Below are 13,476 nucleotides of genomic sequence, written 5' to 3' on the forward strand. Positions count from 1 at the left end.
TGCTTTTAGATCTTTGCTTTAAAGGTGTTATATAAACATAAAGAAAGGGGTGGGACAGCTTTAGTTTTGGGATGTGCTCCTATATATAGTCAGTCAGAGCCAGGTTTTGTTCACTTTTCAGACACACTGAAATGCTTGTCTTTTCCTTCTCTTTTCTCAAGTATCTGATGTGCAGGAAGGGCTGAGGCTCGGGACTGATTTTGACAATTGGACATTTTTTGTCAAAGAAACCTTTTGGTGAAAACTTGCCATTGACCAGGAATACCATATGTAAAGCATTTAAAATTGGTGTTATGATTCTTAATCAAGAAGGTGCCTATTGATTTCAATGGGGGTTCACTTCAATAAGAATATACAAGTGCTTAAAGTTAGGCACGTGCTTAAGTGCCTTTTAGAATTGGCCCTTTATTCCTATTTTAGATGGTCCTAAATTACTCCAAACACTGGTTTGTAAAGGCCATTGATCTGATCTGCATTACAGAACTCAAGGAGAATTTTCCCTCGGCTTCTATTGCTTGTTTGATTCTGTTGATTCTTTTGCCATTGACTTCACTGGGAACACAATCAAACAGTATAAACCGAAGCCAAACTAAGAAACATACCAGAGATTTATGCTTATGTTTTTCTGTGACTCTGCCCTATTAGTCTTCAGACTGGGAGAGATGGGATTGCAAACAAATATTATAAATATTACCTCCTTAGAGAAAAGTAAAAGTAGGCAGCAGTCAAATTCAGTAAGTGACACCATTACTATAGAGACACCTGGGGATTTGTGCTTTGTAACCTAGAAGGGCTAATTATATTACGGAAAGATTTTAGTGCAGAAGCACAAGACTTTTTATGGCTTTTCATTTGTACTTAACATTTTAAAAATAGTGCTTCATCTAGACATATAAAATAATTTCATAAGAAGCAGTATTTTTATAGTAAATTTTCACACTTTTGGAACATGTGTTTGTGTAAATAAATGTTGGCTATTACCCTCAAGACCCCAGATCAACTCAAGTACAAGAGGCATTTTAGGGGAGAAAAAAAAAAGAGGGTTGAATAAAAAAATATCCTGCCAGTGCCCAAGAAACACAACTATAGTTTATAATTCACAATGAATTATCATTTTTGAAGAAGGCAGCAATAAATGATTTTAAAATTTAGAATCATCATTAGGACATGATTACAAGAGTCATGGTTATGTAGTTTCAATTTTGGAGCCTCTCTTTCTCTTCAGGTCTATCCTTAGGAAATGCAGCTGTCAATATCATTAGAATGATATAGTAGTCTGATATCAACACTTTCATTGTCAGGAAAAGAAAAGACCCTTTTGCACATTTGTCAGCTCTCCCAGTAAGCTGCAAGGTGACTCAGAGCTGGCCCAGCACAAGAGCTACTGAAGAGGTATCTCTCGACATGACTGACATAATGCATACAGTACATGCCAAACACACCCATTCAGCTGCACTCATCTGAATAATTTAGCTGTACTTAAAAATGGAGGCAACATTTAATGACCCTCACAAAACAGGGAGTTTAAAAAGTGAAAGCAGGAAGCAAACTGGATTTTAAAAGCAGAAAAATCAGAGGCCTCCATCTAAGAGACAAAAGATTGACAGCAACAGTTTAAACAAATCCTTGATTATAGCCAAATAGAGTATAATAAAGTAAGACTAACACAGAAGAAAAAGGAAATAACATCTAAAAGCATGGTGCCACATACTAGATCCTGATTTAACTATAGCTTTTAGAAATACCATGAGCTCCATCCAGAGAATTAGATGAGAATTGCATGTTTAAAAAAACCTGTCAGTATCTGAGAGGTTTTGGGTGTTTTGGGGGACTTGTGTGTATGTGTGTGTGTGTGAGTTAAATGGCTTTCAGCAGAAGTGGTTAGCGCTTGAAATGATTAGAAGACATGGTTTTCATTATGGGCTCTTATTCCAGAGAGAATGAAACACACTTACATTCCAGAATATTCCAGGAAGAAAATTATGATTCCTTGCAATACAGGATATAAGGATGCAGGAGTGTTCAGAAGGCCACATAAGTGAATACAGGCAGTCCCCGGGTTACGTACAAGATAGGGACTGTAGGTTTGTTCTTAAGTTGAATTTGTATGTAAGTCGGAACTGGCGTCCAGATTCAGCCGCTGCTGAAACTGACCAGTGGCTGACTACAGGAAGCCCGAGGCAGAGTTGCTCTGCCCTGGGCTTCCTGGAATCAGCCGCTGATCAGTTTCAACAGCAGCTGAATCTGGACACCTGGGACAGAGCAACTGGGGCACTGCCGGATAGGTCCCCGCAGTGCCGCACCTCAGCGCTGCGGGGACCAACCCGGCAGCGCCCCAGCTGCTCTACCCCAGGCATCACAAGAAAAGCCTGGTCTGCTGGGGGGGGCACACTAGCTGAGCCCCCCCCCCCAGCACACCAGGGAGATGCGGGCGGCGGCACCGCCGAGACGCACCGTGGTCCCACCTGCATCCTCCGCGGCTTTGCTCCACATCTCCCTAGTCTCCTGGGGGGGGGCCCCCCAGCAGACCATGGAGATGCGGAGCAAAGCCACGGAGGATGCGGACAGCGGGACCGCAGCATGTCTGGGCGGTCCCGCTGCCCGCATCCTCCGCGGCTTTGCTCCGTGTCTCCCTAGTCTGCTGGGGGGCTCCCCCAGCAGACCAAGGAGACACGGAGCAGCTTTTCTTGCCCCGGAAGACGCAGGTGGTGGGACCGCAGAGCGTCTGGGCAGTCCCGCCGCCCACGTCCTCCGGGGCGAGAAAAGCCCCGTTCGTAACTACGGATCCGACATAAGTCGGATCCGTGTAAGTCGGGGACTGCCTGTACTTGCAAAAAAGGTCAATTTTCAAATTTAAACTGAGCTGGCTGCTCTCCCAAAGCCAAATGATGGCACTGTTCTTATCATCGAGATCTGCTCCAAAGCCTGCTTAAGTCAATGGGAGTCTTCAATGACTTCAGGGAGGTCTGAGTCAGGCTTACAGAAGGTTGTTCAGCTGACCCCTGGCACGATCAACAATTTCAAAAAGTGGAAGCTAGCAGAACTGAGACTATCCCTACCACAAGCAGAACCTGCAATATCCTCTTTTACATGATCAGTAAGCCTATCAAGCCATTTTCAGTACAGTGATGTCACCTAAACATAAAGATTTATGAGCCTATCAAGCTCATGTTAGGAGCATTTTTTAAGAATGTTTTCAATGCACAAAACCAAAACATGCAAACAAAATGGATTTTTAATTTTATACAATAAAGTAATAAGCCTACTATGGACTAAACAGACAAATCGTGGATTAAAAAGGACTAAGTACTAGGGGAAAGGACCTATCGGGGTAGAACTGTTAAACAGGAAAATAACAATAACAAGTAACTCATTTCAAAGTGGCTTACAAACTCAAATAAAAAAACCCAGCTAAACCAACTATAGACAGACAAAACTAACTACAGTAAAACTCCAATAGTCCAGCATCCAATTGTACGGCACTCCCGATAGTCCGGCATCAAAATGGCAAGAACCTAGTGAGTGAGCTTTGGCAAAAAACGAGTCACAAGGCAGCAGCGGCAGTGCTGAAGTGTATAATTTTTCTGTTTAAGTGAATAAAGTGCTGTATTAAGTCTTTTAAGTTACTGTATTGATAGTTTAAGTGATTAGCCAGTGCTGCACACTACTATACATAGTATCCTCTGCTTTCGGTATTCAAAGGCTTCGCAACAATAATAGTGAGTACTGTACTGTACATTTATTCTTTCATTCTATGAGTAAATGTATGCATTACAGTATTTACAATAAAAAGGGTAAAAAAGGGTTAAAAAACTAAAACATTACAGTATACTGTATACAGTATGTACAATAAAAAGAGTTAAAAACACTTTATATACAGTATATACAGTACTGTATATTTATATATATAACCAGGGGTGGCCCGTGAGCCTAAGTGAACTAGGCAGTTGTTGAGCGCCGCTGGCCCAGACGCCCAATGATGACGTCACAGCCATTGACGGCCATGCGGGCGGGGGCGCCAATTGTGCCGCCCGCCTGGGGTGCCAGCTGCCGCTGCCGGCCTTGAGCCACGCCTGTATATAACCATTTTCTAGTACCTCCTGATAGTCTGGCATATCTGATAATCCAGCACCTCCTAGGTCCCAAAGGTTCCGGATTACTGGAAGCCTACTGTATATGAAATGCAGTCATTTCTGCGTAAAATGCAAGTGCTGTATAATTGCACATAGCAACTCTACATTACACATCATTGTGAGGAAGTATATCCAAATGGTTAGAGCAGTAGGCCTGCACTCAGGAGAGGTTCCCCCCAGATTGTAATCACTCACAGTTGGATTGTCCTTCAGTTAATAATCTTACTCTTATAAAAATACCCTAAGACACTTAATTCCCACAAGTAGCCAAGTAGTTATTTTATTTTTCATGTCACAGGGCACAATGTAGGCATAACTGGGTGTCATTCTATGGGCTGTGTTATACAGAAGACCAGAGTAGATGTTCTACTGGTTCCTTCTAGCCTTTCATCTGAAACATAGTGTTTTCAGCAACAGAACTCTCTTGTCATAATGCTGGGCTTTGACTCGGAACTGATCCACAAGTCAGAGTTCTACCTAGGAATCCAAAGCAACATATTTTATGCAGATGTGCCTCATCGCAAACACTGACCCAAAGCAACCTCCCAACTTATGAGCTCTGACAGGAGCACCATAGCATGGTGGACACAGATACTTTGGGGACACATTTAGACAAACCAATGCACTTTCTGTATATCATACCAGTAAACAAATACTGGTAAAAAAAACCCACATATTTTGTTTTATATGTTTTTTAATTAAAGTAAAAAGAGGAAAATGGAAGGGGAATATATGTAAAGCTGATCATGTGTTGGGATAAACAATCTACATATTAATTGCTAGGAGGCTGACACATGATAAGTCTCCCATTTATTTAGTAAATTATTTGCCCACAGAGTTTTATTTACCTATTTAACATGTGCTCAATTTGCTTCCGGATGCCTTTTGGGAAAAGATGCCAATCGCTCCTCAGTAGGCTGTTCCCTGAGTTAAGCTGTCAGTATTGCCCAAAATACTCAACAGAACAGACATTTTGTGCTTTGGTTTTAAATATATGATATTATTGTTTAGTGTGGGATTTTTAATTTTTTTAAAAGAACAGTTATAATGAAATCAGCTTTAGGGGTTGTTTAAAACACTTCTGGATTAAGAGGATTTAAGATAGATATGGCTTTTAAAAACATTATTTTATCAGGTCAGCTTGTTGTGTGCTCTCATATGGGATTGTGTTGAAGCTGCTAAAATCATACAACATATCTCCATTCGGATAAAAATGTGTTATATAGTAATGAGGCAAAAAGGTGACAGCTATCAATGATATAACTGTGACTTTTTAATAAATAAATAAAATAATAATAATAATACTTTAAATATACTTTATTCTCATAAGCCTGCTCCAATTTGCACTGAAGTAAATTCAACTTAAACTATGCATATATTACCGTACAGTATTGTAGGATTTTTAAATAAGGCCTGAATTTAGTCTGCCAGGCACATTTTGTATATAGCAGAAGTACATATGACTAATTTTGTTGGCTTCTTGTGGACTTTGCATAGTTTTACTATCTTCTTCCACTGACTCTCTTCTGTTCAACCTTCTGCTACATCTGACAGGTGACAGACAGGAGTTGTGCAGGACAGTGTACAGAGTGGCTAAGTAAATCATTTAGAGAAATATGGCCAGACCCTTAAGATATTGATAAAGTTACTATGAGGAAAAAAATCTGTAAAAGACTTCTTTCCCTATTCGAAGACCAAAGATGGCATCAAGCCACCCTGAGTCAGGAATTATCTCTATTAGATATATTAGTAGCTATATTAGATATAATCCGACAGTTTGGTTCTTTCCGTTCCAAAACTTCAGAAGCTGTGTGAAAGGAGGTGGGCAATTGGTGGCTTATATAGCATTACACACCATTTGCTATCAGGTTAGCAAGAACCAGTGTGACCCTGCTCCCTTTGGCTTTGTGGCTCTGAGGGATTCACTCATCCATCTATACATTCCTATGTGTTTTGAGGAAAGGCAGCATGAAGCAAAGATGTACCATACTGAATTTAAAATTTTCCAAAGATAAAATGACTTCCATAGCCTTTTCATCTGAATTATCAAAAAGCTTTGAAGACTGCTTTTCTTAAATCAAAACAGCTATTTTTATTCCAGCACAGTAGGTGGGACGTAACTCAGCTTCGCTTGCATATAATTCTGTTCGCAAAGGGTGTTTGTCACTTGAATGCTGTCTAGTCACTTTGACAAATAAGAGGATGAGCCTGTCCTCTCCTCCTGCGAGTTCACACATTTTTAGGGTATATCTACACTGTACAAAAAAAAGAGAAACCCTTTGGCAATGACTTTTAGAGTCTGTGTCTATTGACAGCCTCAGTGGGCTCCTGCTATAGCTTTTATATAAAATAAAATAGTATATGAATGCCCACACTCATGCTGGCACCTGGAATCCAGGAGAACCACCGGGCTGGATTTCAGAACTCAGGCTTAAGACCAAGGCCAACAGTCTACACTAGTGTATTTATCCCATCGTGTCAAGTGACCCAGGCTCTGACACTTGCAGTGTAGCCAAATCTCGATTGACACTCTGCATGGGTGGTCAGTATTGTAGGCAAGGGAAGGCACTGCCTTCTCCAAACTGCCTACATGCCTGTGCTGCCAGGGAAGGCTGGGGCTGGGCACAACATCCTGGCTCCCCCATAGCTGGGGAAGGCTGGGGCCACAGCACAGCAGCCCAGCTCCTCAGCCACTGGGAGGGATGGGACAATGGAGCAGCAGCCCTGCTCCCTGGCCACTGTCGAGGGCTGTAGCCAGGCTGAAGCGAGGCAGTTCCAGCACTCCAGGTGGCCAGGAAGGATCAGGCTGGAGTGGATAGGGCTTGGCTCCAGGGATGGGACCTCAGGCAGAAGGGACGGGGTTGGGACTTGCCTTCCCCAGCCTGGCCTTCACCCGCTGCCCATGCTGCTCTGTGCATTGCTCCCTGTTTTCTGAGATGACTTTCTCCATGTCTCCCATAATTTAAATGAGGGATGGAGTGACCTGGTTCAGGGAGCCAGGGGCACCTTGTAACATCCAATTGACCCCTTGCATTATAATGTCACAGAATGTTTAGATTATCATGCAGAGACGTTCCAGCCTTGAGAATGGTGTGATGTCCTGCATTTGAGCACTGCTCATTGACTGGTGACATCACTCTTGGAAGTACAGCTTTCAGAGGGCAGGCTTCCAACAGTGACATCAAAGAATATCCCAGACGCAAGATCTTCATATACCTATTGCTAAATTGAAGCCTCATCCTGCCAGATTCTTGACATCCTAAACTTAAAAATATTTTATCGTAGCACTATTCATTTGTTTTATGGTAGCACCTAGAAAGCCTATAGGAGGATCAGGGCTCATTGTGGCAGGAACTGTATTGACAAAGAATGAGGAAGACAGCCCATGCCCCAGAGAGCTCACAATCTCTCCATGTCATTCAGGGCGTAAGAAGTGGACAAAACAAACAAGGTGAATGAGAGAGGAAATGAGGTAACAAATGAGACCCTGAGCAGAAAAGCAGGAGTTCAGGTGTCTGAGCATTTGGCCAATGTGCATCTCTAACCAATTCAATGGAACTTTAAACACAGCATTAAAACTAATGGCAAAGTTTCCATCGACTTCAAGGCAGCAGCATTTCACCCGGCATTTTTATTTTCTCACTCCCACAAATACCTTTTCTTTAGCTTTCCTTTTTGTTCCAGAGTCCATCCAGTCATTTTCTTTTTCCAACATGTCGATAAAGGCCCAGCGAATCCCTTCAGTCAACTCTGCCATCTGCAAGACAAATTCTCCCCAGTAAAGACAGCCATGGCAAACTGACACTGAGAAAAGCAAACTGTTCAACTAAGTGGATATATGAATGATCCGTGGAGTGAGGCTACACCCGTCTCTCTTCATAAGAAACCACATCTCTTACCCATCTCCCTCTACCTTCCTCCCTTTCTCCCCTGCAACTTTGGGATTTCTAGTCATAGAATACTTGCCTTCCTTTTTTATCTCTATCAGCTACACCACACAAGTCTCACACTACTATTCCCTCTATGACACAGTAATGAACAGTCATCACAAGAATACCTTTCTTTGCCTCATGATAGACATGCTGAGAGAACAGCAGCAGTCTTGTGAAATTCCTGGCAATGTGTTTCCCAGTCACATATGCAAAGTGCCCAGTATTCCTTTTGATTGACATTCACCCAAAAGAACAATATTTGGCCTGTTCGCATCCTTACCCAAACACAAAGCAGAGCTCTATTATTTACCCAACTAGCTTCACTTGCATACTGTGACTGTAATTTAAATAAGTACTGTTTATATGACAGATGGTAGCAGCTTGAACACTGAGCCGGGCCCAATTTTCCTTGGTTTTGCTTCTTGGATACTAATTTACATTGGCACCACCATTCTGGTCTGATAGCATTTTTCATCTATTCGATACAGGTATAAAATTCTACAAAAGGTGTCAGGGAATTTCAAAAACAGGAATAGTAACACTTAGATACTAGGCGGGTAGACATTGGAAAATAGCACATCAAGCAACCCCATAGCATCTAATACTGCACAAAAGGTTATTCCGTTGGCCGGGGGAATTGAACAACAAAGGTGCTCATAGTCAATTGCTTCTACTTGTATTGTCAGGTCAGGCTGAAGACATAGGCAATTACTAATGACACAAGGTGGCAATAAAAAGGGCCTGATCCAACAAACACTGACATTATTGGAGCTGGGTAAGACCTTAAGTTTATCAGCCGTGTTAAGTTAAAAAAAATCAACACAAATGTCAGTTAACACGGACATGCAATGTGTTAGTCAGTAGATATGGTATCTTTAAAATATCCTGTTGGGGAGTAAAGAACCCTGAAAAATAGGCACATTTTCAGCTGAGTAGTCATTAATGCATCAGTCTCAAACTTTGAGCTGTTATTTCCTCGTTCTGTGCGTCTCTCAGGTTAAAGGAAAATACTTGCCCTCTTCATTATTCAGTTTCCTCCCCTCTTTTTTAATATTTCATTACTTTAGAGACAATATAGGACAACCAGAACAAAACATTAAATATGATCAAACCATCTCAGTAAATGGCATCCAAGGGATTAAAGTAACTTAAAGAATATTGATGGCAGAGCACTGACTCAATTAACTTAGTGCACTAATGAGGTGAACTCCTTGTATTTGGAGGTTGCAAGTTCAAACTCAAGCTCTGCAATTGGACCCTGGTGTATATTTAGGTTTTATGCACCAGCTGCAACAACAGGGGGTGGGAGAAGAAACCTATTCATATTATCAGAGTTATTACTGGAATTGCTCAGGCATAGCTGTAAGAAACACTACAGAGACTGTAGGTCAAAAACAATGCTATATTTAGACACAAATAATATTTTTTTCATAAACAGAGGAGAGAGAAAGCATGCACGGCATGAGACATCCTCCGTGACTAAAACCTGAAAACACTATACTGTCCATAACTTGTGATTTGCTTATCATGGATAGCTACCTGCGCTCCTCCTCTAGCTAAGGAAAAAATGTTTTAGAAATCAGAATGCTTTTCCTAGTTTAAGAAATGGAGAAAGAATGGAAAAGGGGGAAATGAAAAAAATATTTAAAATAGACTTGAAAAGTCATAATTTTCAAGGTTTCAACCAGATTTAACATGACCTTTCATTTTGTTTCTATGCTCACACTGCGGGCAGGTCTGCAAGAGAAGCGCTACAACAGCACAGCTGTAGCTGCACCAATGCATATCTGGTACACATGTGGCATGGCAGCCGGAGAATGCTCTCCCATCAACATAATTGCTCCAGCTCTGCGAGAGGTGAAAGCTACATCAGCAGGAAAACATCTCCCAACATCATAGGGTCAGCATGGATAGTGCTTAGTAGCTGTAACTTGCGTCACTCAGGGGAGTGTCTTCTTCACACCCCTGAGCAATGTATGTTAGATTGATTTAAGCACAGCGTAGACCTACCCTTAGATAAGCGTCTATCTTGTCATTTGTGCTAGCAGTTTCTGCTTCTTGTTCATTGATGGTGAAAGCTTATTGCCTATTTTCTTTTACATTAGTCCTAAAGGAAAACTTGCATCCTCAGAAATACTATGAAATTTTATGACCTGTGTTACACAGGAGATTTGATTATATGATCACAGATTTCTTAAAATTATCTTTCTAAAAATGTATGAATCACAAATCCTGAGTTTTCACCATTAGATGTGAGCTTTCCCAAAATTTGGGTTGTAGATCAGTTATGGATTCTTTATGCAGGCTCAAACTTCTTGGGAGGATGTCCAGAATATAGTCAACTATACAATGCTGCACCTGCAAAGAGGAAATCCTTCTTGGCCCTCACACTGAGAATACTTGTATCAGATTCCTGAGGTATTGTACAGTTCCAATGATGATGCAGGTTATATCACTAGAATTACCTTTATTTTAGTGCTTCGGGGGTAGCCGAGTTAGTCTGTTACAAAAAACAACAACAAATGGTCTGGCAGCACTTTATAGAATAACAAAACATGTAGATCGTATCATGAGCTTTCGTGGGCACAGCCCACTTCTTCAGATGACTGGAGTTATGAGTAGGGGATATGAAAACTGGAAATAAATAGGAGAGGGGACGAGAAAGGAAAGAGGAAGGGGGTGGGGGAAAAATTACCTAGACACATTTAAAATTCAGCTACATATCTGTCTCAAAGGTCTGAACTGGCAATGAATGCACAGACTGAATTTAGCTGAAAGGGGAAGGTATTGCCTTTAGTTTGTTCTGTTTTTCCCTACCATCCATTTCACTGAATAAGTGATATTTTTGAAATCTTTGCAGGTAGACAGTCTCTCTTTAAAGCTAAATTCAACTTCTAATTTATTCTGCTGGGAAAAAGAAATGAATTCAAAGTTTCTAGAGAGAGAGTGAAGATCACTTACCATTTCTCTCTTGTCCTCTTGAAAATGGACATCCACAAACATCCTGCCAATGGCATAAGGGAGTGCTCCTTCAACAAAGTTTACGCATTTATCCCACTGAGGCGGTAAGGATGTGGTTCCTTCGATTACCTGTTGGCATTGCACAATAAATGGTCAGAACAAGCCATTAGAGAAAAAACATGAGAATAACTCAGCATCCTCATGGTAGATTCTGAAAAAAAACCCAGACATAACCATATATATATAATAACATGATCAATTTATTATTTATGTTCACATTTTCATAATCTTAAAAAACATTCTACACCAATCTGTGTCCTTAATGTCTAATTCACCATTTAATGAGCAGGACGCAGCATTCTGCCCCATTTTCAAAATCACCCAAAAGACCACCCCTTCGGTCAATCTTCATCTTCCTGAACCAATCCTGCCACTTGGGCTGCAAAGGTTTGGGATAGGAACAACTGCAGGGGGAAGGTCATCAGTATAAATGCTTGCCTGGACATTTCTGGGAGGTCTCTAATATCAGTGTGAGCAAGAGAGCTCAAGCTTGAGTGGAGGCTATCAGCGATTGTGAGAATGACAGAGAGCATCAGTAGAATAGTTGCTGAAACAATAAACAAAGCAATTTCTCAGCAGTGTTGGCCTACAACCTATCAAAATGACATTCCACTTTTCTTTCATGTTGTGATTTTTCCCCTCCCCTTCCTGTGCAAAATGAAAGCCATTTTCATGTTAAATCTCTTGATGCAAAATTCGCATTAATCAAGTCTGAAGCCAATTGCCAGGTGGGATGGGGCATGCTAGAAACTCAAGGGCCTGTCTTTACTGACCTTAGCACACTGCATGGAATTCACACACACAGGCAGCCCTCGCATGGCCTATGAACTTTGTACATGAGAACTAAATGCTATGTTGGAAAACGTACAACCAGCTCAACTGATATATTTTCTTTGATTTCTCAAGTGAACACATAAATAGAAGGAACTTTTTGGTATGTCAAAAAGTGTAACCACCAAACCTGATGGATTTCATTTGGGGTCTTAATATCTAGCCAGACTAGTTATAGGTCAGCACTCTGTTTTACTCTGTTTTACTGAGAAATACCTCATAAAAAGATATACTAAACAACATGTAGCTGGGATCTGACAGCCAGTTGCTCACATTTTTTCATAAGAAAATGCTTCTCTAACTACATCTGTTTGAATGGCGCTCTTTTGGCCAGGTCTAAGAATGTTCACATATTACTTATCAAATGGGAAAGACTCTTAGGTCACTCCATGCACCAATGTAAGATGTGTAGTAGAGCAGTCAAACAAAAAAACATGGTGCTAATTCTGATTTGAGTTGAACTAATAAAGATACACTGTAGGAATCTGGGGAAAGGTGGGGGGAATTTTATGGGCTGTGCTATACAAAAGGTCAGACTAGATGATCAAAATTGTAACTTCTTGCCTTAGACTCTAGGGGTATGTCTACACTACCCCCCTAGTTCGAACTAGGGGGGTAATGTATGCATACCGAACTTGCTAATGAAGCCTGGGATTTGAATTTCCCGGGCTTCATTAGCATAAAGCCGGCGCCGCCATTTTTAAAAGCCGGCTAGTGCGAACCCCGTGCCGCGCGGCTACACGCGGCACGGACTAGATAGTTCGGATTAGGCAAGTTCGGTATGCATACATTACCCCCCTAATTCGAACTAGGGGGGTAGTGTAGATATACCCTAAGACTCTAAAAAAACCAGGGTTTTTATCTTCTAATTGATCAAATACAAAATACTTTAAAAAATATTTGTTTCAAATTGACCAACAGTTCTGAGCTACTGTAAAACAGCATATTTTAGATTCTTCAGTTCTTTTTAGATAGATCAAAATGTTTTTGATTGACTCAAAACAAATTTTTCTTTTGAAGTTTTCATTAGATTGGACCATTTCAGGTGTTAGCCACCCTTTGTCTATTAAAAAATGGGCCAAATTTGAAATCAAAGTGACATTTCCAACCAAAAAGTCAAAACAAAATATTTTGAATGTCTTCTAAATGAACTGTTTCAATTCTATAAAAAAAGACAGCTGAAACCATTCATGAAATTTAACCCAGCAATAAGCATATAGTTTTGTTAATGCCACCAAAATGCATTTTTATTAAAAACAACTTTTAAAATACAGCCAAACAAGTCTAATATATTAAAGTGCCCATCTCATTGCTCGAAACACCCATATCATGATGAAAAGAGAGACATCCCTAGAGCAGAGGAGTAGGCAGCCCTTGACTGATCTTCCCAAAGCAGCACAGGATGGGAAGCAATTTGCTATTTGTATAACTTGACAAGTACATAACTTCCCATTGGAGCAAGAGAGAACCAAGGACTAAGTTGTGACTGAGAGCCACAATCTGTTCCCTCGTTTGTTCATAGGGCAGTGAAGTAGATTAACAACTCACTGTCTAGACCA

At 40.9% G+C, this 13,476-nt stretch overlaps 1 protein-coding gene across 2 annotated transcripts in view; it reads right to left on the reverse strand.

Annotated features, from left to right (window-relative positions):
* The window catches only part of PHEX (phosphate regulating endopeptidase X-linked), a 214,720-nt gene that overhangs the window by 133,265 nt on the left and 67,979 nt on the right, over nucleotides 1-13,476 (reverse strand). For both annotated transcript variants that reach the window (XM_075913320.1, XM_006128759.4), the window contains exons 11-12: nucleotides 11,027-11,155; nucleotides 7,789-7,890 (exon numbers count right to left, since the gene is read on the reverse strand). In XM_075913320.1, coding sequence (XP_075769435.1) covers nucleotides 7,789-7,890; nucleotides 11,027-11,155 — 231 coding nt within the window. The remainder of the gene's footprint in view (nucleotides 1-7,788; nucleotides 7,891-11,026; nucleotides 11,156-13,476) is intronic.

Source organism: Pelodiscus sinensis, chromosome 1, assembly GCF_049634645.1.
Source record: "Pelodiscus sinensis isolate JC-2024 chromosome 1, ASM4963464v1, whole genome shotgun sequence".
In the NCBI taxonomy this organism is placed as follows: domain Eukaryota; kingdom Metazoa; phylum Chordata; order Testudines; family Trionychidae; genus Pelodiscus; species Pelodiscus sinensis.